Here is a 22,061-nt window from a genome sequence, read left to right as displayed (position 1 = left end):
TGTTATCAAAAGTTCAGCATCTCAACTTAAAGGTGACTTTGAAAAGGAGGGAGGGGCTGAGAGCCCTCAGAGGTTTTTTTGTCTGGTGTGTCCCCACTTCTCAAAGACCTGCTTTGATGTTATGTAACCATTTCTTTCTTCCCAGGCAGTCGGGGAATCAGATGAAGCTGCTTCTGTGTTAAGAAGCCAAGAACATTATTAAAGGAACACTTCAGTAATATTTTATATAAAATTCTGTTTGTGATTTATTAATAGCTCCATGCGAGAGAGTCGCGCTTATGATTTAGACAACGGATGCATGAGCCAGGTTTGGAAATCAAAATCCAAACAAAGGCAGGGACTTAAATCTAAGGAAAGATTAAAAAAAAGAGTATAATGGGAGTTTAATGTGTACAGCAAATAAGCAAAGACGTCAAGTCAAGACAACACAGGCCAACCACGGGCTCGTCTTCAGGATTAAACTGCTTCAATTAAAGTAGACAAAACAGGTTTACGAAAAGCTCCTTGGAACTTCTCTGATGTCCTGATATTAAAACAAAAGGCAGAACTTACAACGCAAAACGCTTCTGACTGTCTTTCTGTTAAGAAGCATAGCAGAGGAAAAGAGCTAGCTAGGATTTCAAACACAAGGGGGAAATGAACGTGGCTTATTCACTTCATCTTTTGACAAAATGGTCTCTAAAGCAGCTTGCACCATGGCTGGTGTCAAGGCTCAGAAAGGTCGGGCAGTTGCTGAGGGTGCAAGACCCAAACAGGGGTGCCACTGGCAAGAGCTCCCTAACCCTGCTTGCTTGTTCACCGGCCTCTCACTGTACCTCAGACAATGGCAGTGGTGGTGGTGGTGAGTCGTAGGTTACGATGCCTGTTTGCGCACTGGCAATCGGCTTGGCAAGCAAATGGTTTTAGCAATGAAGAGGAAGAAGAGGAGCAGCAGATGAGGAGGTTGACTTGCTTTGGAAGGGGGCCTCATGAAGAAACAGGTGTGTGGTTTGTCTCTTGAGGCTCAGGTAACCTTAGTGGCTAGGAGTGACCCTGACCAGCTATGCCTAACATGCCAGTTATGACCATTCTTGGACAGCCTTTGCCCCTCTGCAGAGCTGAGAGAGGGAAAGGAGGGTGTTTTGGGGGGCGGGGGGGGGGCGTGTGTGGCTCATTGGTTTGAGCAGCCTCCAGGTGGCAGTGAGAAGGGGCTGAATTGGACATGCTTGAGGATTACTCCTATTAGAAACTAGCAATGGGATTTATTTGCTTTCTGAAGCAGGAAAGGTGGGGCAGAATGGAGAGGGAATCAGAATATGCTGAATAGGAAAGGAAAAACACAGACTTAAAAAGAGAGAAAAGAATTTGTGTAGACTGTTCCTCTCCTGGCCCTCGCTCACCTCTGGTGAAAGTGCTTGTGGAAAAGGCTAGGCTGGAAAAAGGCAGATTTACAGAGACGTGCAAATGTATCATTATGTGACAGGGATAAATTAATTGTATGTGCGTGCGCATACTCTTACGAGTGAGTAAATTCCATTCAACTCAATTGGATTTGCTTCTGAAAAGACATTCTTATGAATCCACAGACTGGTGGTCAAAGTGACTGGCAGGGCTGATACTCTGAAGTACATGAAAGCTAGGAGCTAGGTTTCATTGTTATTATAGGTATTGCAGTGCAAGGTATTTCAACCTCACCCTTCAGTAACAAACCCAGGGTGGTTTATAAGACACATTCCAAAAATGCAAAACTATGGGGAAGGCTGGTAGCTCAGTGACAGAGTATCGGCTTGGCATGAAGAAGATCTCTGGTTCAGTCCAGTTTTTTTTAAATCCAATTGACTTCCAGATTTTGCATTGTTTTCTTTGTTTTTGTTTAATGTATCTGTTTCTTTATATACTGTAAGTCACTTAGAGTCACCAGTAAATGTAATAAAATAATATTTGTGGCATCCTCAGATAAGGCTGGGAATACCCCTTGCCTGAAACACTTGAAGAAGCCACTGGCAGTCAGTGTAGACAATGCCGAGCTAGATGGACCAGTGGCCTCGCTTGCCATAAGGCAGCTTCTTCTGGCGCTAACATCACAGTGATTTCCCACGAAAAGAGAGACAGTAAAGAGGGGAGCCAGCAGGGCAGGTATCCAAGGTGCCCCTCAAACGCAGCAGGTGTCCTTTTCGAAGCTGGTGTTCTCCTGCCTGATAGGAGCGAACTGCGCCACTTTTGCTGAACACTGAGCAGCTGATAGCGCTGCTCCCGGGGAAGAAAAGAATTGCGTTGGTGGAAAAGTCCCTGGGATTGCGCAGCCAGCTCAGGACGGCGCGCCTCTCACCCGTGCCTTCCTGGTCCCAGCCGTCGGAGCCAGTGAAGCGACCTTCAGGCTTCTCCGCCCCGGCGGAGCCTGGAAAGCACCCTCCACCTCCCTCCCGCCCAAGCGGCCGAGGATGTCCCGAAGCGAGCGAGCTACGCTGTGCGGAGAGCAGCGCGGGAGCCTGGGCGCCTGCTGCCCTCTCGAGCGCAGATTGGCCAGCCCGGGAGGCTCTTCCCTCTCGCCAGCCAACCGGCTCTCCGTCCGTGCGCGCTGGCCCCGCCTCCCCCCCGCGCTTGCCCGCCGCCGAGGAGCATGCCGCGGCAGTCGCAGTAGCGCCGGCGCTGGAGGCGGCTGTGCGTTCGTCGGGGGGCGAGGCGGCGGACAGGCGGGGCCTTCTCCTCCTCCTCCTCCTCCCTCGCCATGGGCTCGCCGACGCGGCTGCCGCTGCTGCTGCTCCTGCTGGGCTGGGCTCTGGCCGGCAGCATCGCGGAGGCCGCGGGGTCGTCTTCGAGGCGCCGCCGCCCGTCCTTCCACGGCCACGTGCCGGAGAACTGGCCGGCGGGGACGCGGGTGGGCGGCCTGAGCATCCCCCTGACGCGGCTGGCGCGGCCGGAGCCGTGGTGCGCCAAGGTGCGCGGGCGGCGCTGGCAGCTGGAGCTGCTGGGCGAGGCGCACGGGCACTTCCAGGCGGCGCTGCAGGCGCGCTCGGGCCAGGTGTGGCTGCGCACCCGGCGGCCCCTGGACCGCGAGGCCCGCCCGCGCTACGCCCTGCGCCTGGCCCTGCGCTGCCACCGCCGCGCCGCCCCCGCCGAGCTGGCCGCGCTCAGCATCGCCGTGCTGGACGCCAACGACAACGCGCCCCGCTTCGCCAGCCTCGGGCCCGCGTCGTCGGTGCGGCGGCTCCGCGTCGCCGAGACGCTGGCGCTGCGGGCGCCCGTGTGGCAGGCGCGGGCCCAGGACGCGGACGCGGGCGCCAACGCCGAGCTGCGCTACTTCGCCCGCCCGCCCAGCGCCCACTTCTTCGTGGTGCCGCGCAGCGGGCGCGTCGTCCTGGTCCGCTCCCTGCTCCACCTGCGCGCCCCGCTCCCGCTCCGCCTCTTCGCCCGCGACCGCGGCCGGCCCGCGCTCCTCAGCGCCCCGCTCGACCTCGAGGTCCTGCCCGAGCCCGTCCAGCTGCCGCCCCCCGACGACGCCCCGCTCCGACGACGACGCGCCCTGCCCCCGCAGGAGCCCCCGCTGGCCTTGGCGCTGCCCGAGGACGCCCGGCCCGGCACCCTCCTGGCCACTCTCCGCCCCGCCGCCCGCTTCGCCGCGCCCCGCTTCCAGCTCGTCTCTCCCCCCGCCGGGGAGGCCCCCGTCCGCCTGGACGCCGACACCGGAGAGCTCACCTTGGCCCGCGGCCTGGACCGCGAGGCCGCCGCCCGCTGGGAGGTCGTCTGCCGCGTCCAGGACAGGACAGGTAGGCACTGACGCGACGGCGGGGCGGGCAAAGGCCTAATTCCGAAGGGACGCGGGAGCGGAGCAAAAAGAGCGGGAAAATCACCCCTCCTAGCAGTCAGCCCAGGGGGTGCAGCTTCCCGCCTTCATGTGCTCGCTGCCTTGGAGCCCAGCTCTTCAGCCCACTTTGGCTTCCAGATCTAAGGAGGGCAGTTCATAGTCTGTGCAAAATCTCAGCGACCACCAAGCTGAGGGCAGGGCAGGGGTAGAGTGGCAGGGTGTGGGGGGCTGAGAGAGAAGCAGCCCTTCCCTACCTCTGCTATCGTGGCCTGATAATGTGGTGGTCACTGTTTAAGATGGCCTACATGGTTCTCCCCATTTCATCCTCCCAACAGATGGGATCAGGTTGAGAAACAGCGGCTGGCCTGAGGTGGTGATAGTGTTTGAACCCTGAGCCTTCCAGACTGGGGTGGGGCACCTGTGACCCTTCAGGTGGTATTTAACCAGAACTCCCATCAGTGGGGTCAATGGGAAGGATGGGAGCAACGTCGGGAGGGCCCCCACAGGTTCCCCATCCCTGGCTTTAACCACTACTGCATGCTGTCTCGCTTATGCCACACTGGCTCAGTGATGTGGGGCCAGAAAGCTCTGTCCATTTGCATTTAGGATTATGCATACGGCACACTTAGACTGTCTTCACACCTCCCCCTGTCTGTGCATTCGCTGCTTTCCCAGAGTTGGGTTTTTCATCCACGTTCATACATTATCCAAAATGCAGATGTATCCTGTATTTCATCCTAGTGTGTGATGCTGCCGTTTCTCAAACCAGCTTCACTCCTTAAGATGTTCCTAATTCCTAATAGGTCTCTAGCCATCGTGGGAACACCTTTGCACAGGGTAAATGCAATTCTCTGTCTGTCAGCCAAAGGCCAGTCTGCTCTAAGGCAGTAACCTGACCTCCTTAAGTCCAGTAGAATCGGTGGGGTTTCTTTGAGCTATTTTCTGGCCTGTTTTGAAAGGCCAACGGAGCCTGTCACATCTTCCGCAACAGAAAATCCAGCACCATGCCTCTCTGGTGCCAGTGTGGTGTAGTGGTTAAGAGCGGTAGTCTTGTAATCTGGTGAACCAGGTTTGTGTCTCCGCTCCTCCACATGCAGCTGCTGGGTGACCTTGGGCTAGTCACACTTCTCTGAAGTCTCTCAGCCCCACTCACCTCACAGAGGGGTTTTTTCTGGGGGAGTAAGGGAAAGGAGAATGTTAGCCGCTTTGAGACTCCTGAAGGGGAGTGATAAAGCAGGATATAAAATCCAAACTCTTCTTCTTCTTCTTCTCTGGAACTGCCCAAAGCAACAAGTAGTTATTAAACTTACCAGGACTGTCCCAAGACAGTTTGCTGCCTAAGGTAGAGGTGGTCTTGGCAACACAACCTTCACAGCATCTAATAACAGCAGGCTGGTTGAAGAGTAATTGCTTAGGGAACACCTGTGGCCAGCAGGCTAGTTTAGGGGAATACTGCCCACCCCTTCCCAGCATATGATGTCCTGCCTAACAGTAGGGCCAGCCCCCAAATTTCTTTCTTTCAGAAAATGTTTGGAAAATGGCAGGATTTGGTTGAGCCTCCAGCAGGGAAGCAGAGTCTCGAAGTTCTGAGCTACTAAGATGGAGCTGGGGAGCCTATGACCCTTCAGGTATTGCTGAAATACAACTCCCCTCTTTCCTTGCTACTGGCTGGGGCTGGTGGGAGTTGGAATCCAACAACATCTGGAGGGCCACAAGATACCCACCCCCCCTGCACTAAGGAAAGCAGTTCTGTACTATGAGTTTGGGTAATTTTAATTGTTTTAGCTCTGCCTCCTCTCCAGGCCCTCCCCCCTCCAAATAATAATCCTGGGATTTTAGTTCTAGAGAATTTCATCTTATTGCAGAACCACAATGTCCCAAGTTTCACTGCAAATGTACTTATTTTTCTCACACCCCACCTTTCTTCCAAGGGACAAGTGGCAGATTCTATGCTCTCTCCCCACCCCCACCATCCCAATTATATCCTTACAACAATCATGTCAAGTAGGTTAGGTTGGGAGATAGTGACTGGCTTAAGGGCATGCAGTGAGCTTTGTGGCTCAGTCGACATTTGAACCCCAGTCTCCAAAGCGCTAACCCTCCAAGCCACACTGGTTGCCAAATGGGGTGTGACTATTAAATCTGGAGTGCCATGAAAAACTTACCCCTTTTGCAGCCAAGAGTGCATGCAGTGGGGAATTTTTTTTTGGGACTGGCTTACACGTGACATACTGCTCTGGTTATGAATGTCATGTGGGTGGGTGGAAGGAAATCCCATCACAGAACCTTTCCATGTACATATATTGCCTGGAATTTGTTCTCAAACTGTGATATAATGCCTCTTGCAAGCTCTCTGGCTTCTGCTGAAATGTTACCTGTATGCAAGGTCTATGTCCTTAGCTCTGCCTACTTTTGTCTCTAGCCACGCCCACTGGAATACAGTGGTACCTCGAGTTACAAACGCTTCAGGTTACAAACTCCGCTAACCTGGAAGAGTTACCTTTAGTTGAGAACTTTGCCCCAGGATGAGAATGGAAATTGTGTGCTGGCAGCGCAGCGGCAGCAAGAGGCCACATTAGCGAAAGCACACCTCTAGTTAAGAACAGTTCCAGGTTAAGAACGGACCTCCGGAACAAATTAAGTTCGTAATTAGAGGTACCACTTTACAGCCCTTTGCAAGTGAATATGGCTCTCCAACCCTGATGCAATGGCCCTGAGGAAATGTGGTGGCTTCTTTAAAGCTGTTTCTTCTGCATTGTTTGTGTTTGTGTGCCAGATCATGGATGTGCCCATTCAGCACATCCTGTTTTTCCTCACGACAGAGCCACTGGGTGGAACTGCACCCTAAGCATGGACAGGTAGCGCAGTTCTGGAGGAAAACAGTTGTCATGAACCTGAAGCAAGGGGCAGCCTCCTTCCTTACAGACTCAGCTTCCTGCACAGAATTCCTAGTTCCCTGTGATGACCAGGCGAGTGGTTTAAATGCAATGGTTCTCTAATAACATCATTGTCGCCTGGCAGAGAGAGCACTGTTGGAGGTGCAGTCTGTGTAGATTGGGGAAGGCACTTGGAATGAATGAGCTTCTGGAAGGCAGCCCTAGAGGCAGTTTGGCAATCGGCCCAATGGAATGGGCTCTGCTGTCCAGTCTCCCCATCAGATGTAGCGACGTGGAAGTAGCAGCTGATGGAATTTAGAATTGCTGTGTTCATGTGTATAGAAATGTAATACTTCCAGATTTTTTTTGACATTTTAAGGGGTAAAATTCTTGTTTCCTCCTATTCTCCCAGAGGACAAAAATGAAAATAGTGGGAAGTTGGAATATATATGCACTACTTCCTTAACAAACCTAACCCCACTTTCGACAACATAAAATGCATCGTTTGTAATTTAGATAACACATACAGTTGTACAATTGGTATACAGTTGTACAATTTGGCTTGTCTATGAAATGTACAGAGAAATCCTGTTTACTCAGAAGTAGGCTCAATGCTTCATACTTCACATTTTGAGCAAGGAAAACTATACACACACACACACACACGCTTTACTTGTGCCAAAGGAGAAATGATCTCTTAAGATTTTTTTTTTCTAAGTTCTTAACATTTTAAGTGTTTCTGATGGACAAATAATAAAAGTAAAACCTCAGAGTAAGCAGTCTACTCCCACCCCTGATTTTTCCCCTTTTTGTCCTAGGCTTCTCTTTCTACATATGTGCCAAGATTTACAACGCCATGCAATCATATTTTTATTGCGCATTTATTCTATTTTTTTACTTTATTCCATATCTGGAAATTAAAAATCCAGTTGGGGAATATGCTGCTCACTTCCTAATGCATCTGATCATTGCAAGCTGAACGAGATCGTATTTTGACCCCAGAAGTGCAGTCTCAGGTGGCAGCATTAGTGCTATGCCTTTTTAAAATTATTTGGACTGCATCGCAGGGAGGGCTTTTGTGACTATGCTGTCAGCTTTGCTGTTGCCGTGTTTGAGCTGCGTTGGTGTTGGATTCCATGCTTTGACAAGGCCTCCAGTTTTTGTTTTCCCAGCTCTTCTTATTCTGCTGCACCTTATTGGCTCAAGGGAAGGGTTGTGGCTCAGTGGTAGAGCATCTGCTTTGCATGCAGAAGGTTCCAGGTTCAGTCCCCTTATGGAATCTGCAGGTAGGACTGGGAGAGATGCACCTTGTCTGATATCATGGAGAGGTGCTGCCAGCCAGTGCAGGCTACCTTGAGCCAGGTGGACCAGAAGCCTGACTGAGTATAAGGACCCTTCATATGTTCCTAGCATCTCCAGGTAAAGCTGGGAGAGACATCTGGCCTGGAACCCTGGAGAGCTGCTGCCAGCCAGTGCATGCAATACTGAGTTAGATGGACCAGTGGTCTGACTCAGGCAGCTTTCTGCTTTCCTAGCAACTGTCCCACTAGTGAGCTGGCCCTTTCCCAAAAATGCGACTTGTCTCTTTTGTTGGGGGACTATTACTTACATATATCTCTCCTCTCCCCATCTTGTTGCTGTAGAGACACTTCAAAGGGAAATGAGTCCTCTTTGGTTGTGTAGCCATCTTTTTAAGATGGGTGTCTTCAAAGTGTTGGGGACTGTTCTTAGCATGAGACAATCTATTCAGCAGGGATTATGCCTTCCTGGAATGTGCTCTAATTTTTATTTAATAGAACTTGGAGCGGTGTATCTTGATGCCTTGTCTCCAGTTCTCTGTGCCCAAAAGAATTCTGCACGAGGACTTTAATGTTGTCAGGAAGAGATCTCTCTCTCTCTCTTCCAGTGGTGGCTTCTATCGCTGCCATCTTTATTTCCCTACAGTCTGACTCAAAGTGCGGTTTAAGCTTCTTGAAGTGCCTCTAATCCACAGTCTTGCTTCTCTCCAGAGCAAATCAGTTTTCTTTAATGTTTTCTGCCAGTTCCGTGTCATCTGCAGGAGCCGCAGCAGAGAATGAATGGCAGATTACCCGGGGGGGGGGAGAGGGGGGGAGAAAATATGCTTGTTCCTGGAAGTAACTGCTTTCAGACTGACTGGTTTACTCTGCGGCCATGAGTCCCTTGTTTTGTTGCTAGCAAAATAAATTGCTACATCAAAAAGAAGTTTTTTTGGGGGGGGGAGAGGAGGCTGGGCAAATTAGGTATATGTTACAAACAAATCCCGGCGTGATGTAAAAGTCTCTCTCTCTCTCTCTCTCTCTCTCACACACACACACACGGACACAACTTTTGCAAAAACCATTTTCTTTTTATTGTGAGTGTAATTGCCTGGAGAACTGCATTTTGATTAGAATTTAGAAGGACTGCCAGGAGCCAGATGGAATTGCTTCAGGGGGTTGGATGTACAACCCACAGGCAGAGCAATCCTAAGTATAGGGAGCCAGCGGGATTTAGGCTGGCTTAAGGTAACGGGGGGCATTAAATTACCTCTGTTCCAAACTGTGCTTAGCTGTGGGGCTACAGCTGAGCCCTCAGACCCTCCTTTGGGGCAGCTGGCTGTCCATCATGAAAACAAGAGTGGAGGAATAGCAAAGCCCTTGGCCTGATCCAGCAAGCTACTTCTTATGGCAGCAGAACCTCCATGGCCAGGGACAGTCTACCTCTGAATGCCAGGCAATGTGGGGAAAGAAACTGCAGAGTGCTGTTGCGCTCAGGCTTCCCACTGGCAGTTGGGATGCAACTCAGCTTGCTGAGAAGTGTTTCTATGGGTCAAGACAGATAGTACAGGGGACCTCCAGCTTCCCAGACTATTCCCTGTAACCTTTATCTCTATGGTCTTTGATGTTTAGAATGGTAAATCTCAGGTTGCATCAATTTTGCAACTCCCTACTCCTCACTTTCTCTCTTGGGACTTAGAGTTGAGAGGTCAGCTTTGATCTGAAGACAAAGGGGCAAGGATGGTTTCTTTGTTTCTCCAATTGGAATGTTACCTACATTTTTAGCTGTGGTCCCTGCAATGCAGGGAGTTGGACTAGATCAGGGGTCAGCAAACTTTTTTCAGCAGGGGGCCAGTCCACTGTCCCTCAGACTTTTTTGGGGGGGGCGGACTATATTTTGAAAAAAAATTATGAACGAATTCCTATGCCCCACAAATAACCCAGAGATGCATTTTAAATAAAAGTACACATTCTATTCATGTAAAAACACCAGGCAGGCCCCACAAATAACCCAGAGATTCATTTTAAATAATGTAAAAACACGCTGATTCCCGGACTGTCCACATGTCAGATTTAGAAAGCTATTGGGCCAGATTCGGCCCCCAGGCCTTAGTTTCCCTACCCATGGACTAGATCAGCCTTTCTCAACCTGTGGGTCCCCAGATGTTGTTGAACTACAACTCCCATCACCCCTAGCTAGCAAGGCCAGATCTCAGGAATGATGGGAGTTGTAGTCCAACAACATCTGGGGACCCACAGGTTGAGAACCGCTAGACTAGATGATCCTTAGGACTCCTTCCAAGCTCTGCACTTTTGTGATTCTAGCTAGGGCTATAGGGCTCTTTCTTATCAAGAATGTGCCTCCTTTAATATACCAAGGCTCAGTCTGAATACCCTTCAATTAAAGATGTGCTTCTGAGCAAAGATTCGTTTTACTATTTATTTATTTCATAAGATTTATACACCATTTGATTGTTTAAAAAATAACAACCCCCAAAACCCCAAAGAGGTTTAGAAAAAGATAAAAGCACTAAAATTGAGAAAAAACCACAGCCATAAAAAGTTAAAATACTACCTCGATTTTCTAAAGCGTCTGGATAGGCTTATCTAAACAAGAATGCTTTTAGCAGGTGCTGTAAAGCGTACAGCGAAGGCAATTGCTTGATCTCAGTAGGCAGGGAGTTCCAAAGTGCAGGTGCTGCCACACTAAAGGATTGATTTCTTGCAAATGCAGAACAGGTATTATGTGGCACCTGTAGTAGTAGTTCTGATTCCACCAATCGAAGCGGTTTTACTAAAGTTATTTTTTGCTGCTGCATATGACCCCTGCATGCTAACAGCTGGAAAGTTGTGCTCAGGTCCTGCTTGCTTGTGGTCTTCAGGGGCATCTGGTCGGCCACCGTGAGAACAGGGCACAGGACTGGATGATGACTGCAGGGTCCAGGATGGTTCAGATGGGGAGAGGTGACCCTTGAGGTATTGCGGTCCTGAGCTGTAAAAGTGCCTGTATCTGTGCTACTTACTGGCAGAATTTGATTGGCACGACTCATCAGTTTGCCCATGGAAGGAGCTTTAGCTGTGGAATGAGCATTGATGCCTTTGCCCTGAAATTTTCATTTTGAGAAAGAGCCTGATTTCCATCCACCTCTGGTTGGGATGATGGGAAGATCCTTTCTCCTCTAATCCTCTGTCATCTCAGGCTCCTCTGACCTGCCTCCATCCCTCCGCATTAGCCTCGTAATCCCCTCCCGTTCCCCCGCTCCATCCCCTTTCCCTTTTCTTTCCAAGGGATTTGCTCTGGGTGACGTTTGGCATGTTCTCTAGAATAGGTAACGCCAATCCTGCAATATTTTATTTAAGCACATATTTGTATCTTTTAAGCACCGTCTATGTTGTGGAGGAAAACCAGCTCTGGTATTTGAATATTTTATCACATCAAGTCTTTAACTTTAATGAATGCAAAGGATTATGAGCTTAATCTGGGGCCAGAGCCCCACGCTAGCCGTGTTGGTTGTTGACAGGAGGCTTGTGTTCAGGGCAAGGTGGGGCACCCCCCCAAAAAAATCCAAAGCTGTAGCTCACTACAGCTCCCACCATCATCTTCTTAGTTTCCTTCTCATTCAGAAACTCTCTGCAGTATTTTCTGTCCGTCTCCCATGGTAGGAAATCACAGCACAGCCAAAAATAAACATCAGTTATTTTGAGTGTGACTTCTTCACACAGTATGTAATTAAGCTGTGGAATGGCCAATAACCCAGAAGGCTTGGACAAAGAGGCTTGGACAAATTAATGGAGGAGATGGCTGTCAATGGCCATGATGGCTGTGCTCTGAACAGCTGGAGGCAGTAATGCTTCTGAGCACCAGTTGCTGGAAGCCACAGGAGGGGGAAGAAGGCTCTTGTGCTCAGGTCCTGCTTGCTGGTTTCCCACAGGCTGGCCACTGTGAGAACAGAAGGCTGGGCTAGGTGGATCCCTTTGATCTGACCCAGCAGGCTGTCTTACATTCTTACGTTTTAAAGCCCTGACCTGTTCAAAGCTTGACCCAGAAACAGAGGCAGTGTTGAAGGAGAGAAGGAAGAGGATGAAGCATCACTGTAACCACAGATCATGTGATTTAAGAAGCAGAGTCCAGCAGGGTGTGCTGGTGTTGTCCTCCACCATGTACTTGGTTGTATTGCCACCTCTTCCACAAATGTAGGTCTAAGTGGAGAAACAGGTTCTAGGGTCTCCAGTTTCCAGTCCAGCTGGTGCAACACTGTTCTTTCTGATGCTGGGGCTGATGGGAGATGCAGTGCAGAGCATATTGGGGAAGCTTTTCCTTGTCACCTTCTCTGTGGCCCATTCAATTGGATATGTCAGGAATTAAACCTGGGACTTCTGCACTCAGGGCACATTCTTGACCTTTGAGCTCCAGTCCTTCATTTTTGCAGCTAAGCCATTGTATCCATCTCTCTTCCCAAGTGGCAGTGCTCAAACCTTCCACCGAGTCTTAGCTGTGATCCTGCTTCTGGTTTGTTCTTCTGTCAGTTGCTCCAACTTCCCCATTTCTTTTTATGTTGCGTCTTAGGTTGTAAGCTCCAAGGCAGGGACCGTCTCCTGTTTTAAGGACCCCTAAGCCTCTCTGGTATTCTTTTCAGCTGCAGAGCAGGGTAAAAAAACGCTTCGGAGAAAAATAAATAAATCTGTAAATGCATTTCTTCTTTTTGTGGTTTATCATTCTGGTGTGTTGCTCACTTTCAGTGCAAGTGAATATATGTATGTGGAAAGTTGAGAAAACAAAGCTTTCTCTTTGCTGCCTTAAAGAGTTTTATGCATACAGGAGATTTAGATAGGACATCTCTTACTGCAGGCAGTCAGATTATAAACATCTTTGAGAAACTGTTTACATTTGAGCACCTAAGCTTTATAGACCTGCTGGCTGTTTTTTCTTCCTCTTACAAACATTTAATTTCTGCAGAAGTCGTCAGCTTTTCCTCCAGATCTAACTAAATTTCAGCACAAATCTGTTTAATCTGGTGACAGATGTAAATTGCAGAGCATATGGGTATAGTCTGCCTGGCTCCTAAAGCTGGTTTGGGAGGGCAAGCAAGTTGTGAGACCAATAATACAATGTTAGCTTCACTTGAAATGACTACTAAATAGTTAAAATGCAGCTTATCTTGCCCTCTCTTCTTCCATTAGCCTTCTTTGATCTCAAATCTGCCCTGTAATGTTTGCTCAATGATTTGTGACTTCTTCAGGGTCTCTCTAAAGTGCCAAAGATTTGTGGATCCTGTAGTTGTCTCCATTTTCTTTTGAAAGGGATACAGAAATTAGATTTATTATTTTTTAAAAAATTTTGGCAGGTGGGGAAGAGGACGCTTAGCATCACCGCCAAATATTTTTTTAATGATTTCGCTTTTGGCAATTCTTGTACTAATTCCCTGTCTTATATTTTGGGAACTGTTGAAATTGTGAGGGGGAAACCTATTTGAGGGTAACACTTTTGTTGTGCTAATGCATTTGGCTTCCGCTGCCGCTTTCCAGCTGGTGATGCATCACAGAGTGTCAGATGGTACAAATTTGAGTGCTTTCCAAATAGGGGTATCTCACGCAACATTCAAATTTGCATCCTCCCCGTGAAGATTAGTTTGAAGTTTGCCAAACAGTTTGGGCTTTGGCACTCCTTGGAATAAGCTTTGGAACAACTTTGGAAGGAGTTCCAGAGCGGTAACCATGTTAGCCCACTTGCAGCAAAAACAAGTCTTAAACAAATTTATAGTGTGCAAGCTTTCAGGTGCATGAAGTTGACTCTACAGAAGTTTGTGCCATAGTGAATTCTTTAATTTTTAAGGTTCCCCAAAGTACCTTGAGGTCACACCCACACTATTCATTTAAAGCACATAGGCCCCCCCCGAGAATCCCAGGAACTGTAGCTTACCCCTCACAGAGCACCCTTAAACTATAGTTCACATGCTTCTTTGGGGGAAGCCACATGTTTTAAATGTATTGTGTGGATGTGGTGTTATCCCACATCCTGTTTCGCTGGCCTGCTCTCCTGTCTTTTTCCACTGCCACTTCTGGCCACCCTTGCCATTGTGATTCCCTACTGCTGCTGGTTGATGTATCCTCTTCCCTACTTCTATATCAATTGTGCTTCCTTGCATCCTCCCTGCACACACATCCAGGTACCCCCAGAAATCTTAATGATAGAGGTGGAGGGGGGGGTCTTACAAGGCCATCTAGTCCAGTGTTTCCCAACCTTTTTCCAACTGTGGCCCCCTTCCAACCTTGTTTCCTTCCTGTGGCCCCCCCCGTCCTACCTGTAGAAAGGTAGCTATTTAAATGTATTGTTTGTAAATAGAACATGTTTTATTTAATTTTTTTATGGATCAGCACTGGCGGTAGCTACAAGCAGTGGTCAAAAAACGGGAGCCTCAGTGACTGTACAAACCAGGACTACTCCAAGAAAATGCATGTGGCAAAAAGAAGCACTAGGCCGCCCCCTGGCGGGCTGCCCCCTTACCTGTTTGTGATTGGCCAAGCAGATAGCCAGGCAATCATGATTTATTTCCTTCTCACTTCCCTCTGTGGTCCCCTAGCCTTGTGCTGTGGCCCCCCATTTACATAATTTTCATCTGTACCCCCCTTGGAATATCCTGGTACCCTGATCTAGTCCACCCTCCCTCTGATGCAGGAAATGCACTACTGAAGCATCTCTGAAAGACGGGTGCTGTTCAGCCTCTGCTTAAGAACCTCTAACACAGGGTGGCTCAACTTTTCACACCAAGCCCTCATGCCTCCTCCCCAAAGCCTAGTTGCCACTTCCCCAGCTTTGAGAAGAAGTTGGGAGGGCTCTAGGATCCTACCAGAGGTTTGTGCCTCCTTCCCAAAGCCTGGCACCTTCCTTACCTGGCTTTGGGAAGGCAACACAAGGGCGGTGTGGTGTGTGTGTGTGTGTGTGTGTGTGTGTGAAATGTTGCTAAGGGCCACCAAAAAAGGCCTTGAGAAATTCATGCAGCACTCCGGCCATGTGCTGGACCACCCTGTTGTCACCGAATACAAAAAAGTGGGCGAATCCTTTTCATTTTCTGCTCATGCAAGCCATCCTTGAGCAGGTTTGGAGAAGTCACTATTGCTCCTAACTATAACCCTTCAGTTTGTTCACCACCATTGCAGTTAACAGAAGCAAAGAAAGCCGCGGTGGTTTAGCTTGCCCTCATTAAGCTATTAAAGCTCATTAAATTACCAGGGAGTCGTCTGCCAAAGTACTACCGTTCATCTGTCATGCAACTCCCACCATGAGCATTGCAGAAGATTCTGGGATGTTTTCTTGGCTGCATCCTCCATTCATGTTGGATACTGGCCATGTGAGTTGGACTTCACCATCATGGCCTTGCCTGGACTGAAGGGTTGTTGTAGAAACCATCCTGTGTCCGCTGTGTGCATTTGGCAATCATTGCTCTACTGCATCAGCAGAGGTTGTTGTTGCTGCATTTGGCGGTGGGGATGGAAGCAAAGAGGTGACCCCTGAGGAAAGCCCTGCTTGATCAGACCAAAGGTCTTATCAAGTCTTGCATCTTGTTTCTCATAATGGCAGGCCTGTGTATAGTCAATAGGCCTGCTTACCTGTGGCACTGGTCTAAACCACTGAGCCTCTTGGGCTTGCCGATCAGAAGGTTGGTGGTTTGAATCCCCGTGACGGGGTGAGCTTCCGTTGCTCAGTCCCAGCTCCTACCAACCTAGCAGTTCAAAAGCATGCCAAAAAGTGCAAGTAGATAAATAGGTGAGATGGTAAATGGAGTTTCTTTGCGCTGCTCTGGTTTTGGTGTTCCGTTGCACCAGAAGCGGCTTAGTCATGCTGGCCACATGACCTGGAAACTGCGACTGGACTTAACTATCAGGGGTCCTTTACCTTTACCTTTTACCTGCTATTTTACAGTAGTAAACCAAGAACAGGAGCTAGAGCTTCATGACAAGGCACATGCTTTCTGCTCAGAAGGTCTCGGGTTTGGTCATCTGCAGCTAAAAGGTTAGGGTAGGAGGTGATGGAGACCTGTTGCCGGGAGTAATGATTTTGGATGAAATGGGCAAATAATGAGCAGTCAGTTTTTCAGTGAGTTGTTTCCCTCCCTTCTAAGTGGAGCCTTTGCAAGGAGATGAGCACAGTATCTGATTCACTGAACGTTGCCTGAAGCCTGAAAACTTTCGGTGCTGCGAGCTGCCTCTAAATTCTGAGACATTTGGGATTTGGGGGTTTTCCCATCTAGCAATATTTTCCCGTTTGCTTTTAGCTTCTAGTTTATTTTTAAGCACTTCGGGTTTTAAAAGCAAGATGGGAGAGTAAAGAGCAGGGACGTGACAAAGTGAAATTATTTTACCTACGACGAGTGAAAGGTAAGCTGCCTGGGAAAAGAGCAGGGCCTGCCTTTATTTCTTCGGAAGGCTTTATGTTTTATGAATGAGCAGAGCACAGGACTTGAGAGCGAAAATCAGTCACTGTCAGCCTGGATTTCTGCAGCTGACAAGTGTACATTGTTTTCCTTTTAAGGTTTTGGAGCAGGAACTGGTAGCTGTTGGAATGCACATGCAGCTTTCTCATTCATTGCAGTAGTCCTGGTGGATCGGTCTTTCTTCATATTCAAGCAAAAGTTCCCCTTATATACTTGTCCTTTCTCCCACCCCTACCCCACTCCCCTGAGTCCCATGCTTCACTCTTATTTGTTTGTTTTATCATTTGCCTGGACATGAAAGCAGTTTTCCTCATGCCATTTGACTCTGACTCTCAGCTGGTCTATTAAGAAGTATTGACCTTACTTGTTTGATTGTACTGTTGTTGTTGTTGTTGTTGTTGTTGTTCCCCACTTTTGAAAGGAGTGGGACATAAGTTTATTACCTTCCCCTCACCTGCTGATACCAGAGTGGGTTACAGAAATTTAACATCCAGTATTAAACGGATGAACCAAGTCACAGGAATAGGATGGGTCCCCAAAACATACACCTCACATGTCAAAGGCCAGAGCAAAGAGTGTTCCCCAAAAGCTGGAGATTGCCAGGCCCCGTCCTGTGGGGAGGGAGCTCCACAACTTTGGGGCTGCCACTGGGAAGGCACTCTCCCCAGTTACACACACCTGAACATCTTGAGGGTGGTGGAACTACCAAGATGGCCTCCTAAGGGATCAGGCCAATGGCCCATCAAATCCAGCATCCTGTTCTCACAGTGGCCAAACAGTTGCCTGTGCAAAACCAGCAAGCAAGATTAGAGCACAAGAGGCCTCTCCCTTCCTCCCTGTGGTTTCCAGCAACTGGTATTCAGAAGCACAGCTACCTCCAACTGTGGAGGCCGAGCATTAGAAGAAGAAGAGTTTGGATTTGATATCCTGCTTTATCACTACCCGAAGGAGTCTCAAAGCGGCTCACAATCTCCTTTCCCTTCCTCCCCCACAACAAACACTCTGTGAGGTGAGTGAGGCTGAGAGACTTCAAAGAAGTGTGACTAGCCCAAGGTCACCCAGCAGCTGCATGTGGAGGAGTGGAGATGCGAACCCAGTTCACCAGATTATGAGTCTACCACTCTTAACCACTACACCACAATGGCTGTAGACATCAGTGACCCTCTGTTCCATGAATTTGTCAAACACCCACAAAGATCTGTAGGGAAGGAGGCAGTCTCTCAGATATTTACATCTTTCCCTCTGCCCATACCACATTGTAATCTCAGCCCACTACTCCTCAGCTCTGCTGAGTTGCTGGTAGCCATCACGGTGGAAAGAAACATCATTTGCCTAGTGAGGAAACATCCATAGACTCATAGAACCATACAGCTGGAAGGGGCACCAAGAGTCACCTAGTCCAACCCACTGCAGTGGAGGAATATGCAGGTGGCCAAATGAGGATGAAACCTGCGACCTTGGCATTGTGAGCCACACACTACAACTTCCAAATTTGTTAAAGCAGATGAAATAGTTGGACTTGAGAGCCATTTACTAATCACATTTTAAAATCTAAACTGCAGCTACGCATGCATATTAAATATACTTGGCAGGGATGTCTAATGGAAACCTTTTACGTAAAACTTATTTATTCCATACAGTTGATGCAAGAACAAACATTGACAGATGACTGTGAATAACATACTATTAAAAAAGTAAATTTGTTGATGTGCTGTAAATGTTACATTTGGCTAGAAATGTTGACTGGGAGACTTGTAAGACTTTGGTTGCCTTTATAATCCTTAAAATAAAAAAACAACAACAATTGAAATGACCTAAAAATGCCAGGATCAACCTGACTTCTCAGCCATTATTGTTTAATCATAGTAATACAATACCTCTTCCCTCACTTAAATAAAAGAAGGCGGAATATAGTTTATAATTGTGAAGACATGTTCACTCAAGGAAAATGCTCTGTATTGTCAGGTTTCCCCCCCATTAAAATCAGTGAGATTGTCATTTTGCCCTAATTTATATTGATGCGCAGAAGCTTTTATTTATAGTGACTTGCGTGTTCCTGATTTATAAAAGAAAATCTTTTATAAAGCATTTGTAGCAATTTTTTAAAAAAAGAGTAGAAAGCTTAACTGGTAGAAGACTAATGAAATCAGAAGTCTGAAAATACATTGGCTTTTGTAGACTGACATTATTTGCTGTGTATATTTTGGAAAGTTGTTTGTCTGTTCAGATGCCTCTTTAAGATATTGTGACCAAATTTTGCATGATAGTTCTTGAGATCAAGGAGCAGGCTTTTGTCTGTGTTTGTATACAAGTGGGCGCCATTTGAATCAAGATGGCAGATGGAACCTTTAAAGCTGCACTGATTTTAACCACTGATTTCAGAGCCGCACTGATCTTTTGTTTGTTTGTTTCTTTGAATTCCAGAGCAATGCTGGGTTCGAGGCTGCTAGTCATTTCTCATTGTGAATACATGTTCACTCGACTAAAATATTCTGTGTTGTCCCTTTCCCTCTATTAAATCAATGAGGCTGTCACCCCCCCTACTTTATACTGATACACAGAAGCTTATATTTATAATGACTTTGAGTATTCCTGATATATAAAAGGAAATATTTTTTATGAAACATTCATAGCAATTTTTGGGGGGAGGAGGCTAAACTGGTACAAGGCTAATGAAATCAGAAGTCTGAAAATACGTTGGCTTTTGAAGACAGACAACATCTTTAATAATTTGTCATAGTGCAATGACATGTCTAGAGGCAAATTCTAAACTCTGGGACTGTGGAAACAGCAATTAACCTATTAAAGAGAGCTCCCCCCACCCCGGATGAGTTTAATCAGTTATACGATTGGAATACTTATTGCTGATTTGAAGTCATGATTCCCTCGCCACCATCCCCCAAAAAACTTCCGAAAACGTTACCTTTGTCTTAGATGCAAAACAGCTGAAGCGATCAGAAATGGACGAATTCTGGTCCCTTATTTTCTCCCTTTTCTTCCTAGCAGGCCCCAAGACACTTTGCTGTGTGGAGAAAGGATTATTCTCTTGGGACTTCCCCAGACTTCACCTACTGCACAGCCACTTCCCCTCATCCTAGACCTACCCCCCTTTCTCCATCCTTTCCTTGAGTGTTTGTTTTTGTTCAGCTGACATTTGTTCTTGAACTCTGATGAGATACTTCTTGTTGCCTGTCTCAGTATTCATATTTATAAATATATCGGTGTTTCATTACTGTTGTGTTTATTGTTTCCTGTTTGGTTTGTTCCGTTTGCTTCCCTGAGAATGTTTTTATATTGAAAGATGAGATATGAATAGATAAATAAATAAATAGGGGTTTGCATGCCCAGGACACTCTGGTTTGATACAGGATGCACGGCGTGGGATATAAAGGTTGCATGAATTAGGGCACTTAGTCCTGATGACCATGTGCTACCTGCAAGACTGGAGGCTTCTGAATGCCAGCAACAGTGGGAAAGTGCTATCGCCCTCGTGCTCTGCTTGTGTGCTTCCCAAAGGGATCCTGCTGTAAGAAGCAGGGATGCTGGATTAGATAGGCCTTGGTCTGATACAGCAGCTGCACTCTTTCTGATTTGCCCCTAACTCACTGTAAGCCTGTGGCTTCTCTTCATCCATGTGTTTCCTGTTACTTAAAGGTCCTCTTATTAGCCTACTACTAATAAGAAACATTATTCTTGTTCCTGTTTGCTCTTGGCATTGTTAGCTCTGGTAGTAGAACTGTAGTAACTACTGCTCTCTGGATTTATAGCTTCATTATGGTGTGGAGTAAACACGGTACTATTTCCTGTGGCTCACCTGCCTCTAGGTCACACAGGGGGCCAGAGTGTTGATGCCACTTGTCACAGAGGCCAAGAGTCAGTGGGTTAAGACTGAGAGGGGGTTAGTTAGTATCTGGTTTTGGCTACTTGATCTCACAGCAAGAAGGAGCCCAGGGGTCTAGGAAAGGACCTGAAGGGAAGTGGAGAGGGTTGGTCCATTTATAGGGAATCTATCTGAAGGTAGGAGTCTATCAATTGATGAAGATGATCATCCAAATGTCATAGACCAAATGGAGCAAACAGCACGCAGACCTAGTGGTGGGAGGAAAAAATCCTTAAATAAGAGACACGGGGGAATGATTAATGGACTTCAATGTCTGTACACTAATGCGCAAAGCATGGGAAATAAACAAGATGAGCTTGAGCTCTTGGTATAGCAAACTAAATATGACATAATAGGCATCACTGAAACCTGGTGGGATAAGTCCCACGATTGGAATGTAATAATGGAGGTATACAATCTATTTCAGAGAAACAGACCAGACAAGAAAGGAGGAGGAGTGGTGTTATATGTCAGGGATGTGTATACCTGTGAAGAGATCCAAGATTTAGAACCTCAAAGCCAAAGTGAGAGCATTTGGGTCAAAATTAAGGGAGAAAAGAATAACAGTGACCTCATTGTGGGAGTTTACTATAGATCCCCAAGCCGAACGGAGGACATAGATGATGCCATCCTGGAACAGATGGCCAAGCATGCAAAAGGAAGGGAGATAGTAGTAATGGGGGACTTCAATTACCCGGATATTTGTTGGATGTCAAACTCAGCCAAGAGCATAAGGTCAAACAGATTCCTCACTGGCCTTGCAGACAACTTCATTGTCCAGAAAGTGGGAGAAGCAACAAGAGGAACAGCCATTTTAGATCTGGTCCTAACCAATGTTGATGACCTGGTTAGTGGGGTAGAAGTGGAAGGATCATTAGGCGCGAGTGATCATGCTCTTCTGAAGTTTACTATACAGTGGAAAAGAGCAGTCAAGCATACTAGGACTCAATTTCTTGACTTTAAGAAAGCCGACTTCATAAAACTTAGGGAAGTGCTGGGTGAGATCCCATGGACAGTAATACTAAAAGGAAAGGGAGTTCATGATGGCTGGGAGTTTGTTAAGAGGGAGATAGTAAAAGCACAACTTCAGGCAATACCAGTGAGACGGAAACATGGAAGATGCCTAAAGAAGCCAGGGTGGCTATCTAAAGAACTTTTAACTGAGTTAAGATTAAAAAAGGATGTGTACAAAAAATGGAAAAGGGGGGAAACCACCAAAGAGGAATTCAAACAAATAGCCAGCATGTGTAGACACAAAGTCAGAAAAGCTAAAGCACAGAATGAACTCAGGCTTGCTAGAGAGGTTAAAAGCAACAAAAAAGGCTTTTATGGGTATGTTCATAGCAAAAGGAAGAACAAAGAAACAGTGGAGTCACTCAGAGGAGAAGATGGTGAAATGCAAACGGGACACAGAAAGGGCTGAACTCCTCAGTGCCTTCTTTGCCTCAGTCTTCTCCGATAAAGAATTTGGAGCAAATGATTCAGCAGAGGAAACACAGCCCAGAATAACTAAGGAGATAGTACAAGAATACTTGGCTAGTTTAGATGTATTCAAGTCTCCAGGGCCAGATGAACTGCATCCAAGAGTATTAAAAGAACTGGCAGATGTGATCTCAGAACCACTAGCAGTCATCTTTGAGAATTCCTGGAGAACAGGCGAAGTCCCGGCAGACTGGAGGAGGGCAAATGTTGTCCCTATTTTCAAAAAGGGGAAAAGAGAGGACCCAAATAATTACCACCCAGTCAGTCTGACATCAATACCAGGGAAGATTCTGGAGCAGATCATTAAGCAAACAGTCTGTGAGCACCTAG

The 22,061-nt window shown here is 47.3% G+C and overlaps 1 protein-coding gene across 4 annotated transcripts in view; it reads left to right on the top strand.

The window, feature by feature from the left end:
• The first annotated feature begins 2,641 nt into the window (after positions 1 to 2,641).
• The window catches only part of LOC307222561 (neural-cadherin-like), a 104,040-nt gene continuing 84,620 nt past the window's right edge, over positions 2,642 to 22,061 (top strand). For all 4 annotated transcript variants that reach the window (XR_013841801.1, XM_079987940.1, XM_079987941.1 and 1 more), the window contains exon 1: positions 2,642 to 3,746. Coding sequence is in view for 3 of the 4 variants with exons in the window: in XM_079987940.1 (XP_079844066.1) it covers positions 2,708 to 3,746 (1,039 nt within the window). In the remaining variant the exon portion in view is untranslated. The remainder of the gene's footprint in view (positions 3,747 to 22,061) is intronic.

This window comes from Podarcis cretensis (genome assembly GCF_951804945.1).
Source record: "Podarcis cretensis genome assembly, chromosome: 8".
NCBI classification, from domain to species: Eukaryota; Metazoa; Chordata; class Lepidosauria; order Squamata; family Lacertidae; genus Podarcis; species Podarcis cretensis.
Note: the sequence above shows the minus strand (reverse complement) of the source record. Positions and strands in the feature narration are given on the sequence as shown.